Raw genomic sequence first — 27,180 nt, forward strand, 5'->3', positions numbered from 1 at the left:
ACGGGAACAAGTTGCTCCATGGGCTTCCATGCATGCTTTCAATCACGTTTCAGTCATGCTGAGCCTCAGTCTATTAGGCAATAGGGATGTGACACAAAGGCACCTTTTTCTCCAGTGTGCAGTCACTTGTCATCACGCATCCTCAACCAAGCATCATACAGAAGGTAACAAGCAGCACAGTAGCTGTGATCACTATGGTTAATGTACTGTAATTAAAATTTGGAAATAAAAGGTGTTCATGTATTTTATTTATTTGAAAACTAAGAATGAATCATTGTATCCCTATAACTTTATAAATTACTAATTTAACTATAGCATGTATTGTTATTGAAAATATTCAGTTCTTCTGTCTTTGCAGGGCTTTTGGAATATGTTTTGAATTTTTAAAATGTATAACTATGAAAGATCCTTAGGAGAGGATACAGTAACTCACTGCATTTGACACACAAGAATATTTTCCTTTAAGATAAGAAAGTCTCATTCATAAAATTTATGCTGTGTTACATGACAATATGATGAATTATTCTACTCTTGTAAAGAAGTACAAAACTCATAGGGGTGCTAATAAAAGGACAGGCTTGTGAATTTCTATTGACACTCAGTATTCACCATAAAATGACTGAAACTGCTTTCATTTTTAAAAAACAAAAATGTCCTTTTATGAAGTTTAAATTGTATTTTTTTTTCTCTAATGTGCCATGACATTCTTTAAAGACATGCTATTGATTTGTATCTTAATAATTTCTGTATGGAGCATCAAGCACCAAACCAGATTTACTACCATTATTTTAGTATTTTAAAGCAAACTTTCTGAAAACTTTTAATTTATTGAGGATAAAATCACTGTCAGTCAAAAGCAGAAATTCTAGCAGCAAAGCAATACCATTACAAACAATCATTTTTAATTTGTATTGTCTTGATTGGATGTTAGATGACAGAATCTTGCTTTAACACAAGAGTTTAATATAATATTTATACTGTTGTCAGACATGTCCAGGGAGCACTTCATGGTTTCTGAACAGGTAAGAGCAGAAGAGAAGAATAATGGTGTACAATAGTCTGCAACTTCCTTTCCTGTTAGAGGAGCTTGGAGGACCATTGCCATTATTTCCGCATCGCTCCCAGAAGTCCACTCTCTTCCGGTCCTTCCACTTCACAAACAGCATAAACAGTGGAAGGTGACATTCACTTGGAGATCATCTATGAAAGAGGATGAACCTCTTCTATAAAAAAACAACATGTAACATCTTGCCCCTGCTGAATCTGTAGACATTTGCCTTTTATTAAACAGGGTTTTCCATCCTAGACTCTTTAAAGCTTTTTCTGCTTCCCATTTCTATTTATTACATGGTCAAGGGGCAGGTGGTGGCAAGGCCACTGTGACTTCGCTAGTTTAATCATAGGATAGGGTTTCTAGAGAGGCCAGAAGATTCATGTGTATCTGCTTCTTTTGTATCCATGGCATCCCTAATCCTGAAGATGATCCATTACCCATCACAACACTGTGTATTTCCTCGCCATTCACTGCCACTCCCACCTTAGGTCCCTTCAAAATCTCTTGCACGAGATCTCAATGTTGTCTTCATCGACCATCTAGTGCTTTTTCATCCTGATCCGTACTAATCAGGTTACAAAACACTTCTCAGCTCTCTTTTGTGTGTCCTTTTACAATTCAATAAAAGGCTGGCATTTACCTAGACTTCTTTGCTCAGGAATCAACAGATGAAGTTCTTCTAAAATACTCAATTCAGATATGCTATAGAGCTATCTTATGAAGCATGCTTACTGATAGAAAATGGATTCAACGTAACTACTAATGAAAATTCCTCAAGCACATTAAAATGCAAAGTTGGACAAACATATTAAAAAGTACTTATATAAAATATACAGGCAAGGGAAGCACCACCAAAGGAAGACTTCAAATTCCAAAGAAAAAATAGAACTAAGCCTAAACGCTGTTAAAACTCAGGACTTAACTGGACAACTTTAATGTGCCATCACTGCAATCCCTTTATCGCCTCCTTTCTATCTCTCTCTTCATAACATCAGTTGAGATTTCACTCTAAACCACCTAGTGACACTTGACTTACTGTACCTCTGGTTCAAGAAGGTTTTGTATACTCTCTGTCAGGAGTACTTGCAGACAATCCCTAAAATCACTTCAGTGATCAGAATCTGTCCGACTTTGGTACAGGGACACCCAGCTAGGACATCCTTCAGTGTTCCCTACTATCCTGATGCTGTTGAGCTTTTAGTTGCCTTCAACAGATAGCTCTCCAAACCAGCATTGTGAATGTCCATTCCCTAAAATCAGATAACACTTCTACCACAAGTTATGGGCCATGTTCATCAAAGAATGTAAGCAGGAGTTTACTGGTCTGTCACTCATAAATCCTAACCTTACCCTTCAAGGGCTAAGTTGGCTAGGGCATATCCATTTATGATCATACCCAACTCAGTAATACTAAGAAAATGGGAAAATTCTGTAATCTGCGGTGACTAAATTAATGAAATTACTGAAAGACATCATTTTAAGTACCTTCCTCTTGTAATTAGATCAATACCGCTTTACATTTACTCCCTACTTTGTTAATGTTTTATTCTCAGTTTCAAAACACAGGTGTACACCAGGGAGTTGTACAATCTTCAATACCCTCTACACAGCAGATATTAAGGCACAATTCCAATTTATGCCATCTAAAGAAGTTGTTAGATTACTCCTCCATTGTATGCTGCACTCAAACTAAAGACGGTAAGAGTATGGAAAGGACATGGGGGACTCTGTCATGTGTTTCAGGGAAAACCAAGTATAATTGAACATTACTTACCGTATATACTCGCGTATAAGTTGGGTCTTGAAACCCGAAAAATCAATCATAAAATCACCCCCCAACTTATACACCGGTACAAAAATATAATTATTTTTTTTTTACATCTTCTTGCTTCCTCCAATCTCACACGACTTTCTCAGACACAGCGAATTTTGTTGCAGCAGCGCAGTTACCAATTTCTTTCGCCACTTCAATGACTTTTAATTTAAAATCAGCTTCATATTTTCTTCTGATTGAATGCTCTATCATAGATAAGGGATGCACTATGATAGAGGTGTATGAGGGTGTGAGATATAAAAAACACTAAACAGTACAAACGTCACTTCGGAATAGTTTGGGCATTACCGTGTGGGCATATAGGCACAATACATAGAAAAAAAAGGCAGTGTGCTCCGTGGTTACTCTCTCAGGTGGGCATTAACATATCATAATTTCTTGGACCAATAGCATGAGTTTTCCGCATTCGACTTATACTATGACATTACAAAATACCAGACATTATACGGTAAAATCAAGCCCCAACCTATCCGCAGGAGAACTTAAACATGAGTATATATGGTAAGCAAAGGAGCTGATGGTAGACTGTTATGCCAAGGAGCTCCTGAGTTTGTCACTATAATGAAGGAAAAAGTGGTAACGGTACAAATCTATCAATACCTGGGGTCCATCTGAACAGAAGACTTTATTGGACTGAAAACACAGACCTGCTCCAAGGAGATTTGGGTCCTTATAATGCGTGTTAAAAACTGGTAATTATCTATGAGCGTACAGTGGTGGCTCTGAGGGTAGGAAGGCTGCCAGTTTGAATCCTATATACTGTATGCCAGAAGTGACTCTACTCTGTTGGCCATTGAGCAAAGCCCTTTAACCTGCAATTGCTTTGTCCTGGGTATGACATTAATCAGCATCCAGCCCTGCAAGCGTGCCCTCCATCTTGAAGGAAAAACTTTGGGGTTGGTGGCAGGACTGGCCCTCCAGCCACCACAAAAATTTCACACTGTTCCAGTGTGGTGCTGAGTGTCACCTGCTGCACTTAGATCCCAATCCAGGTGGTTCGTCGTGTGGTGGGTGTGACAGCGCACTATCACTGCAAGCTCCTAACCTCTACAGTTCCATGCTTTAGTCTGTTGAAGGAGTAATTCCAGCTCAAAGCATGTCTAGTTCCTAAATGAGCTAATCTGAAAGATTAGATGTGCTAGAGCAGGGGTCCTCAGTCATGGTTCTGGAGGGCCACAGTGGCTGCAGGATTTCCTTCCAACTAGTTTTCTAATCAGAAGACAGTCCTTGCGGATAATGAAACTTGGTATTTGGCGTATTAGTGCTTTCATTCATCCAAAAGAAATTTTAATTGCACTGTAGAGTTTTCTTTTCTGAGAACATTATCCATGTGTTTTGTGGACCAGAACAGATTTAAACTTAACAGTCCTTCCAATTCCCCTTTCATTTATTTCTAAACATTTTTTTAACACAAATACTTTGTGGTGCATATGTACAGTATTAAAAGTAAACACGTTAGCTGGAGAGCTGCTGGTTTACTGGTTATCTGCAGTTCATTATTAACTAATGTCTGGTTAAGAAAACAGACAGCAATTAAAACTTGCAGGTGCTAAAACTAAAGTAGGTAATTAAGGGTTCTGAATTGTACCAGGCCAGATGACTAAAATTGAGACCAAAAATGTATTGATTTAGTAGTAAATAATCCATCCATCCATCCATCCATCCATCCATCCATCCATCCATCCATCCATCCATCCATCCATCCATCCTCTTCTGCTTATCCGAGGTTGGGTCGCGGGGGCAGCAGCTTGAGCAGAGATGCCCAGACTTCCCTCTCCCCGGCCACTTCTTCTAGCTCTTCCGGGAGAATCCCAAGGTGTTCCCAGGCCAGCCGAGAGACATAGTCCCTCCAGCGTGTCCTGGGTTTTCCCGGGGGCCTCTTCCCGGTTGGACGTGCCCGGAACACCTCACCAGGGAGGCGTCCAGGAGGCATCCTGATCAGATGCCCGAGCCACCTCATCTGACTCCTCTCGATGCGGAGAAGCAGCGGCTCTACTCTGAGCCCCTCCCGGATGATTGAGCTTCTCACCCTATCTTTAAGGGAGAGCCCAGACACCCTGCGGAGAAAACTCATTTCAGCCGCTTGTGTTCGCGATCTCGTTCTTTCGGTCACTACCTATAGCTCATGACCATAGGTGAGGGTAGGAACATAGATCGACTGGTAAATTGAGAGATTTGCCTTATGGCTCAGCTCCTTTTTCACCACGACAGACCGATGCAGAGCCTAGTAGTAAATAAATGGGTTCTAATTAAGAATTAAGGCTGAGGTGAAAACCTGTAGCCACTGTGGACTTTCAGAACTTTAACTGAAGACCTCTGATCTACAATGTAACTAAAATTTGTCAGTAATGAATATAAGTGCTAACAAGGCATTTGGTTGAATACCAAGTTTTATTGTCATCTGGGACTGAGTTCTAATTAGGAAACTGGCTGGAATGAAAACCTGTAGCCACTGAGACCCTCCGGGACCGTGATTAGTACCCCTGTGCTAGAGGAAAGAACCATCACTAACTGAAGGCAGCAGTAGAAAAGAGAAATATGGCAAAATTAGAGGCTGTTATAGGTAATGCTGTCTACCTTCTCCATAGTCTGCTGTCCAGACACACCTCTAACCATTGCATGTGAATTCCTCTCCAGAGGTCTATAAAGCACATCTGTCTATCCGTTTTGGAGTGAAATCACAATCTACACAGTGCTATCGGTGTTTCTTATGGTTTATATTGCCAGTGTTCAATTATATATGTAATATTATTGAAATTCTTTTCTCTCCTTCTCATATTCTGCACATTTAAACAATAAAATCCTGAGAATCTTCTGTTAGCTCACTGTAGACCGCGGTTAATTCTGCACTATGCAACAAAGAAACCTTCTAAGGAATATTACAGGAGCAGCTAATTTTACTTCATGCCAAACCTCTGATTTGCTCTGCTTTAGACACAAACAGCAACCAAAGCATGAAACGTTTTCTGTTTTTTTATTTGCTATTCCTAAAATGATCCATTTATTTTTTAAATTAAATATTAGCTACAAGACCTAATTAAACATGTGAAAAGTCTGGCCTGATTTATCTTCAGTTCAACCTTTACATCAACACAAATTCAAATTTCAATAAGGCTGTGTAGAAGTCTGTTATCCAGTCTGTCTGTGAAACCTTTTCAAGTATAAATCACAGTTTAACATTGATGACTGTTTATTGATTAAATTTACCATTTACTGTTGTATCGCATAAGACATGGAATGAACAAGGTGCTTACCAGTGAATTAAAACTTCAAACATTTTCAGACTCCTAGGGAACATCCTGCCAAAGGGTCAAGACTTTGATTTAGTGTTTAGTGGGTTTTCTGAAAAAACTTTTTTAGTTATGTTCACACAAATATATTATACACAATCCAGAAATTATATGTAAGTACATTGTATGCCTCTTCACGTTTGTTTTGAATCCGTTAATTAAAAAAAAAAAAAAAACTAAATTATACTTGTTGTTAAATGGTTTATTAGAATGCGTGTACAATTATGCATAAAAAAGCTTATGTTAGGTGGGTGGTTGGTATGGTCTTACACAGCTCATTAGCAGTGAACATTTCGCATGATCATTCACTTAGCCTAGCTCTTCAGCGGATTATGTATGTATGTATGCATTGAGCTATGTATGATTCTAAATATTTATTTACAGACATATTGACGGAGTCATCTGTGACGTCTTCACTAGCTGAAATTTGTTGTACATATAGGTAAATTTAAAAAAAGTAACAGGATAGTCATTAAATATGGCTGGACTGGATGTGTATTACCTCATTTGAGCTTGGAAGAAGATAACATTTGATGTCTGAGACAGCATAGCTTTTACACAAAACTATTTTGCAAAAATGCCAAGTTCATTAACAACTATGTGAGGGAAAGTAGCGTATAAGTGTATAATTATCAAGATAATCACATACTGTACACCAAACCATCTGCCTAATATTGTGTAGGTCTCATTCATACCACCAAAACAGCTCTCACCTATCAAGGTATAGACCCCACAAAGTGGAAGTCCATGTCCATGAAGGTGTTATGTGGTATCTGGCACCCGTATGGTGCCTCCATGGATCAGACTTATTTTTCCAGCACATTCCACATATGCTTGATTGGATTGAGATCTGGGGAATCTAGAGACCCAAGAACTCTTTGCAATGTCCCTGAAACCATTCCTGAACAATTTTTGTAGGGTGACAGGGCACATTATCCTGTTGAAAGAGGCCACTGCCATCAGACAACACTGTTGCCATGAAGGGATGTACATGGTCTGCAACAATCTTTAGGTAGGTGGAACATGTCATAGTAACATCAATGTGAATGCCAAGACCCGAGGTTTCCCAGCAGAACACTACCCAGAGCATCACACTTGCTCTGATGGCCTGCCCTTTTTCCCCACAGTGCATCCTGCTGCACCTCAAGTAAATGGTGCACACGCACCCAGCCGTCCACATGATCGAAAATATAACATGACTCATCAGACCAGGCTACCTTTTTCCATTTCTCCATGGTCAGGGTCTGACATTCAAGTACTTCTTATAAGGTGCTTTCAACAGTGGATAGGGGTTAGCATGAACACACTGACTGGTCCACAGCTATGCAGCATTATGTTTTTCAGCAAGTTGTGCTACAGTTGCTTTTCTGATGGGCTAATTTCACTATTTACACACATCTACAAGCCTTGGTTGCCCATGACCCTATTGCTTGTTCACCGGTTGTCCTTTCTTGGACCAGTTTTGGTCAGTACTATCTACTTCATGCCAGGAATATCCCACAAGACCTGCCATTCTGGAGATGCTCTGACCCAGTCATCTAGCCATCACAATTTGGCCCTTGTCAAAGATGCTCAGATCCTTACGGTTACCCATTGTTCTTGCTTTCAACACATCATCTTCGAAAACTGTATGTTCACTTATGGCCTATTATATCCCACCCTTCAACAGGTGCCATTGCAAAGAGATAATCAGTGTTACTCACTTCACCTGTCAGAGGTTTTAATGTTGCTGATCGGTGTATATGCTAGTGTGGGAACATAAAGTAGGAGCTGCTAATGAGTGATACAATTTGAATGTCCTACTACTAAATATACATTAACATACATACTGTACGTGACTGGTCTGCTTTGTGTAAGTGCTTGGTAGGTGATCCAGTAACGTAATAAGAATGCCTGATTATCAGAGAGAGCTGGAAGAAGTCCTCAAGTCTGAAACTGGTTCCTGCCTGACACACAGAAGTTAAATACTGTAGAGACGGAAGCTCTCCATGGTGCTGAACTGGTTAGGTCTGTTCATCCATTTTTCAATCAACTCAAATCCACTTTAGAGTGAAATGGAAAAGCTGGATCTAATAATGGATGGGCCTGGAGACACCCAAGTATAAGAACTTCATCTTCTACTGAATGATAGACAAATAAACACAATTGAGAGATGAAGGATGGGGTTAGGGCTCACTCACTTAAAGACCAATGAATGCAAGAGACATTCCAAATGTAATGCAGTGAATGTTTTCTCAATGAGGCTACCAATTTGACTTCAGTGCAGTGCTGAAGAATACATCATGGTTTCTAACCTGTCACCTACATTTATGTTCTCTACTTAAGTATTGCATCTACACTACATAATGCAGGACACATGGTCTTGGTTTTGGAAAATACCTTGAAGTATCTGAGTTAAGTACCACCTGGTGAAGCATCAGTGCTTTTATTTTCTTGCAAAGAATTAAGATGAAACTCTCATACATGTAGGGTTTGTGTAGATGTATAATACTTCTTACTGTTTTGCTTCCATTTACAGAATCCAAGGAATTCACGAGGGGCCATAACTGCCAATACATTGTCAAACTGTTGAAGTCAAATACTAAAAGCACCTCTTTACTGGCCTCAGACACATACTGCAGAATAAGAGGAACCATCTGCCATTGGATCCCATTGTCACAAGCGAGATAATGCAGTCTCTCCAATGTCTCTTCTGACACACAGCAATATTTTTACTTCATTAGACCTGGGAAAGGAAACACCAACTCGGCTAAAAGCTTATCTACACCTGATACTGTTCCTTGGCACACAAGTGTCATCAGACACTAAAAGAGTGCTGGCCACTGCATAATGTGTGCTTGGAGTGTGTCTGTTTCATTGGTTTTGAGTGTTATTCAAAAGCTTCAAGGTGAGAGAAAGGATGATGTTTAAAAAAACTAAGATATGGGAATCAATTTATTTTGCGCTTATGTTGTTTCTTCCTGTTCATTTTAAGTTATACTGTGATTATTCTGTAATTCCTTGCTAGACTGACAAACAAACTTTGATGAGCTAAGCAGTGATTGTTTCCATCTTCCAATAAAAGTAAAATGAAAATGTATTAATAGACTAGGTCATGGTCACATAGGGAATCAGAAGGCAATTGATGTTTCATAGAAAGCCGTGCACATACTTTTGTTTCTGAATGCCACATACAGTATATAACACAAGCCACAGTGACATTATGGATTTTGTTGAAGTAATTTTGTGTTTGTGTTTTGTTGATTCTATACTGTCATTAATGAGAGATGCCAGTGCCGGTGTGGTTCCATATTTACCCGACGAGGTAAGAAGGCGATATTGTGGCAGCAGAGCCGGCACTAAGCTAAAAAAGAAGCGGCTTGCGAGAAAGTGGCGTTTCAAGCCTTCGGTGCCTTCTGTGATTCTGGGGAATGTAAACTCAATCTCAAATAAGATCGACGAACTGGCTGTGCTGGTGAAAAATGTAAGGACCTACAGAGAATGCAGTTTGTTGTGTTTTTGCGAAACCTGGCTAAATAACACCATCCCAGATGCCAACGTGGAGCTACCCGGGTTTAGCACAGTTAGAGCGGACAGAGATGCAAGTACCTGTGGTAAGCACAAAGGAGGAGGACTCGCTCTCTATGTTAATACACGGTGGTGTCACTCTGGACATGTTAACGTCAAAATCTCCACTTGCTGCAGGGATATCGAACTGTTGGCCGTAAGTTTACGTCCCTACTATTTGCCCAGAGAGTTTGGACATGTCATTGTTGTTATTGTATACATTCCTCCTCGGGCAGACGTGGAGTCAGCGAGTGACATCATCCATTCCGCTGTTGCTAAGTTACAAACGCAGCACCCTGAGGCGCTTGTGCTAATCGCTGGAGACTTTAACCATGTGACGCTGGACAAAACATTACCTGCATTCTCCCAGTATGTGCACTGTAAGAACAGTACGCTGCTATGCTAACAACAAGCCATGGATTACAAGTGACATCAAGGGCCTTTTGAACCAGAAGAAAAGGGCCTTTAAAGACGGTGATCAGCATGAGCTCAAGCGCGTGCAGAAGGAACTCCGAGTCCAACTCAGGGCGGCGAAGGAGGAGTACAGGAGAAAGCTGGAGCAGAAGTTGCAGAATAACAGCATGAAGGAAGTGTGGGATGGGATGAAGATCATCACTGGCTGCAGCTCGAAGCGGGGTACCACCATTGAGAGAGACGTGAAGAGAGCAAACCAAATGAACAACTTTTTTAACAGGTTTGACCACCCTAACCCACTCTCACTCTCACCTCGGAGTACTGCACCCTCTACACATCCTTCTGCTGATACCAGCATAGGAAAGACATCCCCACCCATAATTACAACAGCGCAAGTGAGCAGAGAGCTGAGGAGACTTCGTGCCAGCAAAGCAGCAGGTCCAGATGGAGTATCACCACGACTGCTGAAGGTCTGTGCATCGGAGCTGGGGGGTCCTCTACAGCGCATCTTCAACCTGAGCCTGGAACAGGGGAGAGTCCCGAGGCTTTGGAAAACATCTTGTATCACCCCAGTCCCAAAGGTATCACGTCCTAGTGAGCTGAATGACTTTCGGCCTGTTGCTCTGACATCACATGTGATGAAGACCATGGAGAGGCTGCTGCTTCACCACCTTAGGCCACAGGTTCAACACGCCCTTGACCCTCTGCAGTTTGCATATCAGGAGAAGGTGGGAGCGGAAGATGCCATCATCTATATGCTACACCGATCCCTCTCTCACTTGGACAGAGGCAGTGGTGCTGTAAGAATTATGTTTCTAGACTTCTCTAGCGCCTTCAACACAATCCAACCTCTGCTCCTTAGGGACAAGCTGACAGAGATGGGATTAGATTCATACCTAGTGGCATGGATCGTGGACTATCTTAAAGACAGACCTCAGTATGTGCGTCTTGGGAACTGCAGGTCTGACATTGTGGTCAGCAACACAGGAGCGCCACAAGGGACTGTACTTTCTCCGGTCCTGTTCAGCCTATATACATCGGACTTCCAATACAACTCGGAGTCCTGCCATGTGCAAAAGTTCGCTGATGACACTGCTATCGTGGGCTGTATCAGGAATGGGCAGGAGGAGGAGCATAGGGACCTAATCAATGACTTTGTTAAATGGTCCGACTCAAACCACCTACACCTGAACACCAGCAAAACCAAGGAGCTGGTGGTGGATTTTAGGAGGCCCAGACCCCTCATAGACCCAGTGATCATCAAAGGTGACTGTGTGCAGATGGTGCAGACCTATAAATATCTGGGAGTGCAGCTGGATGATAAATTAGACTGGACTGCCAATACTGATGCTCTGTGCAAGAAAGGACAAAGCCGGTTATACTTCCTTAGAAGGCTGGCTTCCTTCAACATCTGCAATAAGATGCTGCAGATGTTCTATCAAACAGTTGTGGCGAGCGCCCTCTTCTACGCAGTGGTGTGCTGGGGAGGCAGCATTAAGAGGAAAGACGCCTCACGCCTGGACAAACTGGTGAGGAAGGCAGGCTCTATTGTTGGCATGGAGCTGGACAGTTTAACATCTGTGGCAGAGCGAAGGGCGCTCAGCAGGCTCCTATCAATTATGGAGAATCCACTGCATCCACTAAATAATGTCATCTCCAGACAGAAGAGCAGCTTCAGTGACAGACTGCTGTCACTGTCCTGCTCCACAGACAGATTGAGGAGATCGTTCCTCCCCCAAACTATGCGACTCTTTAATTCCACCGGGGGGGGTAAACGTTAATATTTAACATTATACATAGTTATTGTCTGTTTTTTTTCACCTGTATTATTATCATTCTTTAATTTAATATTATTTATTGTATCAGTATGCTGCTGCTGAAGAATGTGAATTTCCCATTGGGATTAATAAAGTATCTATCTATCTATCTATCTAGCTGGCCCGTTTTTGTGTATTCCTAAACTCACACTAGTAGAAGATATAAACTGTATATACACCATTGAAAGCACATTTTTCAATTCTTAATTAGAACTCTGGTAGTTTTCAACAAAATAAGGCAACACTTTTGAACAGTGGCTTTAAGGGATGTCTGTAACACACACATTAGTTGTTTATGGCTAAATAAAACAAGCAAATCCTTTCTTAAGGCCTTTTTGCATAGCAGTAAGAGCCTACTACGGTGGGCTGGAGCCCTTTGCCCGGGGTTTGTTTCCTGCCTTGCGCCCTGTGTTGGCTGGGATTGGCTCCAGCAGACCCCCGTGACCCTGTAGTTAGGGTATAGCGGGTTGGATAAAGGATGGATGGATGGATTGATGGGTAGGAGCTTAATAGATTGACTAAAGGTATTTACTATAATAAAGATACTGGTGACCATTAATTCTTACAAAGACCAAACAAAGCATTTGTTAAGGTATTCTTGCATAGAAGTAAGTAAAATATTCTGAAGTGTTACCCAAAAGGATTATTATTTATTTGGTTGAGGCCATTGTCCAAGACAACTTACAACATTTGAGAATGAATAGGTGGCATTTGTTTTGTTTGTGCAGGATTTGAATCAACATCCTTGGTGTTTGAAGTCCAAAGTCTTAACCACTAAAAACATTTCCTACCAATAAAAGAGGCTTGCTAATCATTCTTGAAATAATGCCATATTCTAATAAAATTCTCAATGGTTAAAAGAGACTAGTAATACTTAAGTAGCAAGACAGTTCACATTCAGAGCTCTATCAGACTGTTACAGCAAACACTGTGAACAGGACTAAAGAAAGATTTGTCCTTGTGTGTTGTTCTAAGAAGAAAATGTGACCCAGGGCTATTAAAATAATCTACTGTAAAATGGAAACTAAAGAAAAATTACTAATCCTTAAAAGAGATATAAACCGATTGTACTCTCCTTAGCTAAATAACAAATTAAAAAATACAGCCAAGTTAAAATATATTTCAAACCACAAGCAGAATTTCATTACAGATAAACCAGACTTAAAATGCATGAATGAATTGCAGAAAGAATGGTGTGATTCAATTGCTGTTATCTGAAACTAGATACCAGTAAATTGATTATTAAAATAAACTCAGGTGAGATTGCAAGAAAATTATCATTTTAAAAGGTTTTGATTCAAGCAGTTCTCATCTAAACTGTGTTGTTTAGGAGGGTGGAGGCTCAGAACGAAACATTTGTTGTATTGTCTATACTAGATAAAACCCCCATATATAAAATATATAGAATAACTTTAAAAAGGCTTTGAAGACTTATCAGGGCAATTGGCTTTGAAGTGGCGGTAGCACAGAAACAATACAGAAAGAAATTTTAATGTTTCGATATTTCAATAGTAAAAAAAAAAAAACATAAAGCTGATTTAGATGGAATGTTAAAGACATTTTAGCCAGTATCATTTTGAGAATAGTAAAATATGATGTTGATATTGCCTTAGGGGTTGGGATGATAGTTAAAGGACACAAATATATCTGGGATCATCTGAGTGCCAATTCTTGAATGCAGAAATCACACTAGTCTTGGTGATACAAAGAAGGAGTCTTTAGACAGATTTCATTGGCTTAGTAATTTAAAGCAGTCTAAAAGCCACTAATCTTGTACTATAATGTTGTTCATTGTTCAATATTTGTAGTGACTTAGCTGGGATGGTAACTGCAGTGGTATGGGACTAATGACCATACCAGCTTTTGACATTACAGAAAAATGCACCAGCAAGGAGAAGTGCATTAGGACAGAAGCGAGGAAGCCCTTCTATTCCCTCCCTGAATACCATGTTAGCAAGGCTTCTTTCCAAAAGACCCAGTCTGTACGGGGTGTGCGTTGTCTCACTGGTTGTAGTGAACGTGGATAGATAGCTTTACTCACCATGAAGGTCAAGGCTCAGAATCTGTATACTTTAATGAAGGTTTCTGGCAAGAAGTCTTACAAAGTATTAGGATGTGATAACCATTGACAACCTGAATTTCGTTAACATAAAATAAAATATGGCGAGAGGCAACACTAAGACTAAAGCAGTGTCAGTAGCAAAGAGGGGGCTAGGGACATACCAATATGTATCGTATTAAAAAAGGGGGGGTTAGGAATATACCAGAACTAATATCAACACGGCTGCTGCAGCAGCACAACTTCTTTACAGAAAAAAGAGGAATCTGCAACAACCTACTGAGACATGTAGCTGAAGCAGAACTTTGACAACTTTTAACAAATATCTGCATAAGCTAATGGGACAGCTTAGCTATTAGCTAAACAAACGAGCTTGATGGACTCAATGATCTTTTTCCGTTTTTTTTTATTTCTTATATTTTTATGTCAGCAGCTGGCCACTGCCAAGGTTAATGGTATGCTCTGTATTTGTGGATTGTCCCAGAGGAGTTTCAGGCAAACATACACAACAACATAATAAAAAGAAAGAAAGAAAGAAAGAAAGAAAGAAAGAAAAAAAAAAAGAAAGAAAGAAAGAAAGAAAGAAAGAAAGAAAGAACGAAAGAAAGAAAGAAAGAAAGAAAGAAAGAAAGAAAGAAAGTCAAGGGTACAAATGAAGTGTATGTTATTTCAGTAAATACCTTTCACAGATTCTTCTTCCAATACCAGTAATCACAAGCACAATCCAATACAGTATTTCCTCCACTTTCCTCCAGGCAAGTCTTGCCATCTACCTCCTGACTCCAACGCCTTTTATCTTGGAACCAGGAGCTCTTCCAGTACCACAACACTGCAGGATGGAAGCACTTCTGGGTTACACAGATGTTTCCCTTTCCCCCCTGGTGGCACCTAAGAACCTTGACAGGATTTCCCTCCCGTACTATAAATTCCAAGCAACCCTGCGGGTATATAAACTGGGACCCAGTCAGAGGAGCACTGCCAGTCTACCCTCTTTTGCACTCACAGTGTAAATGTGTCATATCCACTTAGGGGTCTAGAGGGCAGATGGTCCAGCACTTGATGGGGTTTCCTGAGCAACCTACAGAAGATTCAAGGGTGCAGGTCTCCAGAAGAAGCTCTATGTAGTCTGGTTATCCTGTGAGCAAGTGACCCAATCAGATATTCTGGGGCTTTGCCAGAACCGACCATGGGATAGAGCTTAATGCAACCTCAAGTTAATAGGCTAATTAAGTATAAAGTCAGGATTAATGGACAACAGTTCAACTGGAAGACAGAAAGAGTGAGCCATTAGGGAAAGCAGAGGGCTTTAATACTGTTCTGTTAGGGGGGTAAGTGGGCAAACCACCTCACCCACTAAAAAAGGCTTCGTTATCTGTGGAATCAGGCAACTGAGAGGCAATGAGTTTTGGGTCCTTTCAGTTTATTTGTGTATTTTTGTTTTCCCTTCCTTCATCTGTCTCTAGTATAGTACTTTTCATTCCTATCAATTTAACTATGCAAAACACTTGTTTTATTTTTGAGAGGCATCTTTTCAGCATAGAATATATTAAAATAAATCAGATTCTTTTTTTTCCAACAGAGAAAATGTTTCTGTTGGCCATTTCATGAAATAATTAATATTACTTAAAGTGGCTTGCTAATGGTGTGAGTGAATTAACCGCAACCTCTGTGGTAGTAGAACAATTCTACATTGAAGACAGATAATGTGTCTTTGTTCTAAGGGTATGAAAAATGTAAAGAACTGAGTCAGTGAAAAGTGTGTAATCAATCAATTATACAATTACACTAAAAATCCTTACCCTCTATTACAAAGGTTCTGTTAAGCATATTCCAAAGTCCTTCTTTGTTCTTTCCAAAGAATGAGGGCACCACTGACTTCAGAACATTACACCAGAGAGATGCAACCCATTTTTAAACTTCTTCATAGAAGCATAACACCTAAGCTAACCTTCTAATAACGGCTCTGAACAACTGGTAAATAAGTTATATCCGCTGGAGGCAGGGGATAGATTGACACTGTGAACATCCATAAAACACTGAAGAACTGCCAAAAACTGCCACAATAAAGAGCCGATAACCTAATGGACTTCCAAATTCACATCAGTTACTTAGGCTATTGCAGGACATTCTTTTTTTAGCCTTAGTGTGCACAATCAAGTTCCTGAATAGGCACCAATGCTTCACTCACACTGCTAGGCTGTTTTCTCTGTTCCAGTCACAGACAATCTGTTTGTACAGTAAGATATGTAAAGTATATTTTAAATAATTAATAGCTGCATTAACACCATAGACCTCTATAAAGCACAGGCTACGAATTACCTCCCAACCAATATGAAAAAACAGAAAAGAAAGTAAGCCCTTTTCAAAATTATATTAATTTCAATATTTAATATTTACTGGTTTAAAGACAGATGGAATGCTGGGCAACAATAAGAACTCACTGTATTTTGACCCCAGTTTGATTTCTGTCTGGGAAGCCACTGACGTTGCCTTTCTAGCCTTTTCTGGCTTTTTCCACATTCCAAAGATATGCTGATAGCCAGGCTGGAAACTCCAATTTCTCTAAAGCCAACACTAGTGCAGTGTCCCTTACTGCGACTCAATCAGAAAAAAAAGAATGCTAAACCTCTTCCTTGTATCCACTTCGATCTCTTTGTGTTGTATTACACTAAAAAAACAGGAGATACAAAAGTAGTTCACTGCCATGGTTCTCACATTCTCTGAACAGTTCTTTTACTCTTCTCTGATAAACGGGCCACGTTTCATTACCATTCCCACTATACTAATATTGCTTCAAGTCTTTCTCACAAATACGTTATATGTTTTTATCATTTTGAATTCTAGGCCACACCAGCATAAATGCTTAACAGACAAAATATTATGTTTTTTTTTTTAATATTTTTTCAGAAAGGGATGAACTTTTCATAATTTTTTTATTAACACATAAATTCACACTGACACGGCTATACCATAGTTTCTCAGAATATCTGTCTGGAGACAACCGTGTGTAAATTTGGCTTAAACGTTGGTGGGAGCAATTACATGGTTCACTCATTTTGAAATTTCTAAACCAATGCAAAGTCTCATGAAGGCAGCGCTTAGATTGGGGACTGCGATTTAAACAACAGGGAATAACAGCATGCCTGTTAACTTGGCCTGACAGACGGCAAGCCTGTGGTCATGATGGATAAACTTCTACAGCTGAAAAGTATCCTAAAAGTATCTATCTATCTATCTATCTATCTAAAAAGACCTCTGTTAAACATATAAATGTGTCTGTTGTGTGCTGAGAACATACAACGTGTTAAAAATGTTGCAAAGGAAAAAAAAAACCTTTCTATAAAACCAAATGATACTTTGGCATTCAAAGACATCACTGGGTTAGTGGGTTAGTGGTAAAAGTGAACTGCTGCCAACTGTGGTGGCTGTCACTCTAACTTACGATGATTCAGCCGCTGTCAATTTGAGGACTTATCTGCAAAAAGATAAAACTGTAAAATATGCATTTGAACCAAATAGTGTGCCTTCAGATTCAGTAAAAAGGAGGTGAAAAGTACCACTGGTAAAATGGTAAATATGCCTCACGACACTGACACCACTCCAGCAGAAGCACAGACATGACTGCACAGCACCCAGTGTCTCCCTACATGTCTAAATGGACAAAGTTAACATTAATGTATATATTATATTAAATGCATATATATTATTAATGCATATATCGCTTCGCTCGCCCACAAACCCCTTCCCCCTCCACCTGCGCTATGCGCCAACCACTTTGCACCTCTGCTGCTCGCATTGTGAAGAGGAGGGCTGAACACACCCCAAGTAGACGCGATCGCTCTTCCAACACCTCCTCTTAAAAAGTGATACAATGGGAAACACAAACAGTTTTTTTTTACCTCCTCTTTGCTCGATCAGCTGCTGGCTGCTGCTGCCGTGCCGTGTGATCTGCATCTCGCGCGGTGCACTTCTGTCATATCACCTATGTCCATATATTTCAGCATTTCTCAACCTTTAAGTATTTGCGATCATAGTTTTCATAACAGTTTTAATCGCGCCCCCTTAACATTTTTTGAAAGGAGCCCACTAATACCAATTTGTTCTTTTTTAATTAATGATATATCATAGATGCATATTTTATTATACCTACTTAATTTTTATTGACATTTATCTAACACTATATTTATTTTTCTAGTATCAGAATGTAGTTTAAATTAATTTGTTTTGGTTTCAATAGATGTATTTTTCATATTTTCGATTCTTATTTTCTTTTTTTCACATCTTCACATCCCCTTTTTTGTTACTTCCCCACAGTTTGAGAAATGCTGATATATTTGATCTCTTTTTGCTTTTACCTTTTCATCAATAGCGCATTGAATTTTGATTCCGTGTTTGGAATTACATCGTGACAATACAATGTATAACTGCCCGTGAGTGAATATCGTTTCTTTCTCTCTACAAGAAATGTGTCTGACATAAACACGCAGGACTTTTCCAAATCTCTTTGCATAAGCTCTTGTCTCACAGGGCTTCCGGCCCCGGGAGTGGTTACATCGCTTGGCACGAAGACTCGTCTTGCGGGACGTGAAAGTGTCTCTGAGACAATCACGTCTCGTCTCCTTCCAAGATTTTTTATTATAATAGATATATATAGAGAGAGAGAAAGACAGAGAGCGAGAGTGAAAGAGAGAGACCACAATGCTTCTCCCCTAACACTATTTGCTGCTGTTCCGTTGTGTAATGAAGCAATAGTCAAATTAATCATTTACCTTCAGAAACCTAAGCTTTTGAACTGATAAATGAAGTTTTACCTTTCTTTTTTTATATAACTTTATTGATTTTATTGTAATCATTCCATACAAATAGATCAATTTTTGCAAAAAAAAAAATAGGAGTGAAAACAAATCAACCCCCACCTTTCATTCTGTTTTTTCCACATTGTCAGGTCTTTTGTTCAGTTTATTTTACTCTCTCCATCTTTCCTTAACTATTTTATGAATTTGTCTCCTACATGGGCAGAAATGGAACACTGAAACCCTGTAAATTTACAGTAGACGGATAGGAGGAAATTGGAGACAGGTTTTTAGAAAGAATCCATGTCGGCAGAGAGATTTCCACAGCACTACAAACTTTTTAGTAAGTTGTCCTCAGATTATGTGTTCTTGCTTAAGAATCACATCTGGCCCTACAAGACAAGCTGCACTCTAACACCATAATACTTCAGAGAACAATTAAGCTTATGTGACACAAGGTTGATTTCCTGTCCCTGTGTTTCTTTTTCTACACAGTAACTGACATCACAATCTTTACACCACTATTGTCTGGACTGGCTGTATAGTGATCAATCACTTTCATCACAATCTTATAGTAAACATTTCTGTTTTCTCTCTCTTTTGTAACATAATATCCTACAACATGCCAAACCCAATCCAAAATCATGAAAAGCATGAAGCAGAAGCAAACTATTATAACATTCTCAAACATGCATTCTCGCTGTCATTCAACAGAACATTTTCAGAAATGTTATATTTCACATAACCTATACATTAACAAGAAATACTGTATAATCAAATAAAATAACCAATGATGTTAGCATTAAAACAGTATAAAGCCCAAATTCCACTTCCTGAAATTGTGAATTAGCACTGATCTGTGACACAGTGTGTCCCACAAGACACTGAAAAAGTTTAAAACTGAACTGTCACCATCTTACAAAAAGCCTAAATTTCAGCATTCTTCAAAACATTCAGGCAGATCTGCAATAAGAGAGACAGCATATGGGTCCGAACCGACAAACCAAACCAAAAGTGCCTCAGCAATTTCTCTTTCACTCCTTGCTGTATGAAAACAAATGCAAACATATGGTGGCCGTCACATCTTATTATTAGCAGCCCAAGTTTGTGAACTGCTTCATGAATGATAACTGCACAAGCAGGCAACTGTTCTGAATTCTGCCCCGAAGTCTCAGCTACAGACTCCTGTACTAATAAAAGGACTTCTGAATTTAAAAAAGGAACGCACACCTGCAATAACAAATGAGGTAGTCGTTGCCACTTTAAAATCCAGCAAACTCCAGCTAAAGCATTCACTAGCAACTGTCAAAAATCAGGAAAACTCCATGGTACAACCTGTTCTGGTAAAGAAACATCTGCATTCCCTCCACATTACTATGAACAAATGAACATAAATAAATGACTCATTTTGTGTTATTTTTAACTCTGAAATTGCTGGCTACAAACCCAAGTGAGAAATAGTCTTTGAGAACATACTACTTAGACGGGTTTATGTTGTATTTTATTCTTCATTTTCTTTTTGCTTATAAGCATACAATACATTGCTAGTACACAGCTCTCATTTTATTTTACCTTCTCTGCAGTTTCAGATTGACAAGGCGACAGGAGGTTATCACCCCTGCTGCAGCATGTTTTGTACCTACAGACAGACTTCAGTCGAGCCAGAGCAGTAAGTTGTTCTATTTACTGTGTTGGAGGCTTTCTGCTGCCAATGTATTGAACAGGATGTTCACAGAGCACAGTCCTCTTTATGACCATACCAAGAGACCACCGGCACAGACACCAGAGATCACACTCCGCTTTGTTTTTAAAGCTATATTTAACATTTGCAGACAGTTCAGCAGGACCAACCAGCACGTACACTCATACAGTATGTTCCATTAAAATATGAGATCATGAAATAGATGACCGGGATTTCAAAGTATAATATCTGTTTAACTTCAGAATAAAATTCAATTATCTTTTCTTAAAGCTAATGTCATACCTTAATAGGTCTTGATCTGAGCACCATTTGTAGCAGTAGTAGTAGTAGTAGTAGTAGTACAGAGCTAGCTATGGATTTTAAGGATGGCAGAATTGCACCAAAGCACTGTGACTGCTGCATGAGTCTGATGAACTGTCTAGGGGGAGCAGTTTACAGTTCACGTTCAGTTTTGTTTTTTTTTTTCTTAATGAGAAAATCAATATTACTTTTGTGATTATTTTCAAAGATATATGCCTTTAAACTTTAGTTTATGACTTTGAGCTCACTGAAGACTTGGCAGGGCCCCCCTTTTATCTCACTAAATGAGCTAATAATACATGCACTCTTAAATCTGGTTAATCTGATAAACTGTTGTGGCAGCGTTGAGTGCAATACAGAAAACACCCTGCACAGGATATCTGTACATCACAAATGAGCTAATGAAGCTCATCAATCTTCAATAAAGCTGAACGCTTGCTTGGGTAAGGGCAAATATAGTGCAGACATTTAGATGTTTGAACACATTTTAACACATATGTCTCTATAATGTGTCTCACACTCTCTGATATTGTAAACACTGTAATATTTGCCACCTTTTCAGAGATCCAGTATTGTGTCATGGACTCATGGGTTAGTTAGTCAAAATATCTTCTACCTGTAGGACTCTCGACTTAAACCATCCATCAGTTTTCTAAACCTGGTAATTCAGAGCATGGTAGTGGGCAAGCTGGTGCCTATCCCAGCAAGCACTGGGTGCAAAGCAGGAACAATCCCTGGACAGGATGTCAGCCCATCACAGGATGAACACACACACACACACACATCAGGGGCCAATTCAGCACTGTCAGTCCATCTAACCTGCACATCTTTGAACTGTAGGAGGACACTGGAGTAACTCTACAAATTATTGTGAATAAATTATAGCATACCATTCTTTCCACAAGTATGATTCTATTATACTGTCTCTTCCTGACCAACCTAATCTACATACAATAGGACTGGGGCTCAAAGCTATGCAAGACCATCACCCTGGAAATAAAAAATAGCTCACGTTTGTGAAGATGAATATTTTGAACAATCCATCGGTTAACAGCAGCTGTTTTATGAATGCCAAAGTAAAAAAAAAAAGGTTTTATTGAGAGCATTTACAATTTAAAGCCACAGTTACAGTGTATGAATATTAAAAATCCACCCCTTTACTCTCACAAATGTCTAGTTTTCTCACCATTTTTGCAGAACACATGGGTGAAGTAGGCCAAAATTCCATTAATTAAACTCCAAACACATACTGTATTCAGCTTATTAACTTCAATGTGAATTATGGTAAATGTTTCACTGATTATGAAATAAACAACTGAAACAAGGACACCAAACTTAACTCCCCAAGAGCCACGGCCTGTTGGCCCTTATCCCAGCCAAACTCATAATGAGAGGCTGATTACATTCACCCTGGTAATCTCCAATATAGCACCCCCCCCTCAACTGTAACAATGTTAACATCTCTGCACAAGTAACTCTGGGCTGAGACGACTGCCATGTTACTGAGTGTAAAGGATCGGCATGACTCTCCAACTTCTTTTTTTTTAAGACATGTACGCCATGGAGATTGAACACAGTACATCTACGGTTCACATGGGAACCTTTGAGGAAGAACTGACATGACGATAAAGCAATGGATACCAAAGTGTTTAAGAACTGGCAGAACTCAACTTGGTCCGTACGCATTCTAAAACCAGCACAGTTATGGATAGAAAAGTGCAAGACAGCATTGCTAACATGTTAACAACTTATAATTGCTAACTTTTATTAAATGCATTCAGAATGTAAAGCAGCATAACATATCACATTCCAGAGATGCACAGTTTTAGGGATTGCTGGAGTTAATAAAGAATACAAGGAGAATTAAATGGAGGGCTTCTACTAAGAACCGAAGAAACAAACACAGCTCACAATTTACTGCAGATAATTTAAGGGCTTGTTTTGTGCATCTATTACTCACATACTGTTAAATAACACAAGCAAAGCCTTTGTTATGGTCTGGCTACACAGCAGTAAATAACTAATCGAAGCCTTGTAGGCTGCCATCATTCTAAAGGGTGGTCATTGGTGCTTTACAAATCTTGTGAAGACCAAACCAAGCTTTCATACTACCCATAATAGTAATATACATGACTGAGTCTAGACTGGGTCTAACCCGAAAACCTTTACTTCAGATACTGCTATCCCAAACACAAGGCACCTTGCTTACCATCACAGAGATTAAATACAATCACTTATGTGGATTTTTTTATAGCGGGAATTTTAAGTGACTTGCCGAGGGTCACATAGTGAGTGAGAGGTGAGGACTGAACGACCAGCTAGCTTACAGTGCAGGTCCTTAGTCAACATATAAACCACGCTACCTGCTGGGGAGGTCAAGCACATCAATAAAACAGTAAAAGAAATGTGAAGGAAAACAGAGAGCCAGTTCCCTGCATCTTCATCTCCATACTAATATATACTGAAACTGATATCCTAAAGAGGAGCTGGATAACAGCGAGCAAAGATTAATGAATGTTGCGTACCTTAATATATACTGAATTGTGTGCATTGTTCAATCCATACATTTTGCTATCAAGATATAGGTTTCACTTGATTATCATCTTTAATCCATACTGACACAATCAATACCGAGGCAGTGTGCTGCAATTTAGACATTACTAGAAGGGCATTTAAAGTGCAAATCCTGACATTCTGTTAACTTTCTGGATGTTATTTTCTTAAAGCAAACTTCAATTTGGCATAAATACTTCAAAATGTGAACACCAGCAGACCAGCGAATGTGTTAATCAAATGTACACGAGCTTTCTTGCGACTTAAAGACTCCTGAAGATGTTATGGTAGTTTAATATCTTTATCAACCTCGGTGGGGCATGTTACAGCATTTACTTTCAACAGATGAAGTCGAAAGCTGTCTGTTCTTGTTCTCAGTCAATATTACGGCAGCATTTACTCATAGCAGCATATGGTCTTGCACAAGTATACAAAAAATATCCAAACAAAACGTGAAAGCATTTTAGTAATACTGAAAAAGAGTCAGTCTTGAAATGAACATTATAAAATGTGTAATAGATGACTTCCATAGTTAGAAGAGGTCTTTTTTTTTTCTTTTATCAATGACTGTCATCTGCTTTAATGCGTATGCTTTTTATCTTTATTGCCTAAATGAGGTATTCAGCCATTTACTTCTCAATACATCCACATCATTAAATAAGACACATCAGAAACAACTGTTTTCCTTTTCAGTCTAGTTACAGCAATAATAGATTCTATCAAAATTATTGATTAAGCCCATGCAGAACGAGTATGCTGTTTAGAGGAAAGATTGGTGTAGCATTTAAATGCAGAGATTAATCTAAAACTGAAAAGCTCTGATGTTGTGCACTGTATCATCTTCCGCTTATTCTCAGTAGTTTTTCCACATTTTCTGTTTTTTATTAATAATCATTGTGTAGATCAATGTTTTCCTAATGCATGCTTTTTCTTTATGACAAAAGGTGGGTTTTGTTAATCCGATTCATTATGAAGCTTGAAAACTTTGTGTGCAGTATACAAACTTACCATCACCATTATTACTATAAGGATCAGCTACTTATTGGTGATTAAGTTACTTAATTAAACCAGAGCTGCATTTATTTTGGGATTCAAATCCCTAACTTTGCATGTAACCCAAAACTGAACGGTGTTATACCCTAGACATTCAAGTACTACACCAAGTTACAATCTGGAAAGCTATAACTAAAAAAATCACATTTTTCTGGGAGCTGTTAAAATTACATTTCAAGGAGAAAATGTCTGGTACCTTTTCTCCAGAAACAGATGCTTAAATATGCTCTCCTGCTTCCAAATGCTGGAAAACTAGTACTTCTGATGTTACTGATTTATCAAGACCTTACAAAGCCTGCACAGATGTGTTCCTTTTTTTAACATTTAAAAAAAACACTGTTGATGCCTAACGTTTCCTGCCCCGCTGTGATGATAATACAATCTTCAGATCTAGTACTAATACACTAATATGTAGCACAGAAGTAAAATTCAGAAAGACAGATGGTGCAAATAAAATTTTCGAACGGGGTACCGTTCTCCTTACATATTGAGAAGCTGGCATTAGCTCGCTTCTCCCGACTGAATGACTGACTGGCTTTATTGAAGGGCACATTATTTTGCACAGCACGTGCTGGTCCAAAACAAACAACAGAAAATGTTTAGAGTGCAATTATCACCGTCGTCATTATACACAGGACCACATGGATAAAGCTGCCCAATGATCCGTGCCAGGGTCAAGGAAGCGCATTTTAAATGATGAAGCTCGCTTCTTTACTGCCACATTACAGTACCATGAAATCCGCAGAAGGATCGTTTTACATTGCGAAGCCCCTTGAAACTCCGGAGGTATGTTGTACAAAGCAAACCTCTCCGTACTTCCTGCACCCTAAACGCCTAGCGGAATGATAGCGTGCACCTGCACGGTCGCTCAAAGTGCGATGACTTCTTCAGCTTTGCACATCAGATCAAAAAAGCATCCTTACAAATCAGAAGACACACTAGCGTGGAAGAGGGCAGTTTTGCACAGTCCATTGCACCAATCGCTGAGCAATCGCAAGCTGACCAGAATTCAGACAAAACCAAGAACTGGACCAAATCAACACGGCTCGGTAACACCTCTAAGTCCCCATCACTGACACCCGAAAGCAGCAGAGCTTGCCCAAGTCGGCGGCAATATCAAGGCTGCGCTGTAAGTTTGTAACAGCCCCTTGCTTAATCCCTCTCCCCTCTAGCACATAAAGCACTCTTACCTTGTTCAGCTCCCACTGTCAGCACGTTAGCAGTAGGAAATAATCCTGATATGGTTAATAAGGCTAAAATAAACTCAGACATCGTTGCGGAATGAAGACTCCGGGCTGCTTCACTGCTCATTCGTACAAGTCGGCAGCCAGCCTGGAGTCTAACGGCGTAATTTAGACACGTCAATTGAAATTCTTCTGCTAAATGAGCCAGCCTTCCTTCTCCCCTGCTTTCAGCAGGATTTGTAGGTGTATGTGCATGGGAGACTCTATTTGTGCGGGTGAGTGTGTGTGTGTGAGAGAGAGAGAGAGAGAGATGGGAAGAGAGAGAGTGAGGGAGAGAGAGAGAGAGAGAGAGAGAAGCGAAGTCGGGGGCGGGGGGGGTGGTTTGAGAGGAGTGTGTCTTGACTTTTCAATGCAGAGTACGTCTGATCTTGCATCACAGCGGAGGGGCAGCCAAAGATGCCAGATGATGAGAATATACTGATTAATCACTGGATCTGCCGTACACATCTTTGATGTCCTCATAGATCACACCCATTACCAAGTAAAAGACATTTAACAAAACGGTGGCACATCCGTAAGAACTGAAAGCAAAACGATTTTGTATCGCAGTTGTTCAGCGGGGAGCAGACAGATAAGTCTTTGGGTAATCTAATCGAGACTTTTTCTGAAAGCTTTTATTAAAACATATAGAAAAAAATATTTGAGTCTTTTTTTTTTCTTTGGCAAATGTGCCAATTAAAATTTAAAAAATCGCTAGACACCAAAAAAAACTAAATACTGTATGCTTCTGCCATGAATCAGTTGTGATGCCTTTATGTGTTGTATACCTATGCATAGAAAACGCGTATGGTCTGTATATGAATTTACGGTGTACATAAGACCAAAGTCGGGAGAGGGGGACTGGAGGACGGGGATGGGGGGGCTGTATGTGGGGGGGGGGGGGGGGGGGGGTTGGGGGGGCCGTCGTACTTTGTAGACTCCTGATCGATACTGCTCGTTTTGTCATATCAATTAGCGCATGTGTCTGATTACAGTAAGGTTCGGCTTCAGGTTGAGGTTATGCACTTTGAAGATGAGCTTAGCCTTCTCGGCTTGTACAGGACACTTTTTTGACTGTCAATCGGTATTTTATTTATTTCTTTAATTTGTTGGGAGTTTGTCTTGATTTCTTTTGTATGTTTTGTATATTCACCAATATATACGGATTACGGTGTCTTCCTATTGTAATATATTATGGGACAATTATTTTGAAAAGCTCTGTTGGTATGTTTTCTGTGGGGCTGCCATAACCTCCTATGCACCCACTTAACAGCTGCATTATTGAACTTACTCAAATAGTATATTTCTCTATTTTTTAATGTTTTGGAAACCATATTATTTACGCATGAGGTCCCTCCATGGATTTGAACAGAACAATTCACTTGAGTTTATTTTTTTTCAATGCCTTTAGAAACATTTATTTTTTCAAAATCAAAATTGCCACTAGAGACTGATTTCTGTCTGGTTATTATTAGTCTGTTAGTTCTGTGTCCATTTAGCTTTAGGCATCAGTACATTTTTTACCCAGTTAGAAGCCTTCAT

At 39.5% G+C, this 27,180-nt stretch overlaps 1 protein-coding gene across 1 annotated transcript in view; it reads right to left on the reverse strand.

Annotated features, from left to right (window-relative positions):
- lrp1bb (low density lipoprotein receptor-related protein 1Bb) overlaps nucleotides 1-25,885 on the reverse strand; it is a 2,167,948-nt gene extending 2,142,063 nt beyond the window's left edge. Inside the window, exon 1 of the mRNA XM_051931086.1 lies at nucleotides 25,606-25,885. Coding sequence (XP_051787046.1) covers nucleotides 25,606-25,726 — 121 coding nt within the window. The 5' untranslated portion in view covers nucleotides 25,727-25,885. The remainder of the gene's footprint in view (nucleotides 1-25,605) is intronic.
- Nucleotides 25,886-27,180: the final 1,295 nt, after the last annotated feature.

Source organism: Erpetoichthys calabaricus, chromosome 8 (genome assembly GCF_900747795.2).
Source record: "Erpetoichthys calabaricus chromosome 8, fErpCal1.3, whole genome shotgun sequence".
Classification (NCBI taxonomy): Eukaryota; Metazoa; Chordata; class Cladistia; order Polypteriformes; family Polypteridae; genus Erpetoichthys; species Erpetoichthys calabaricus.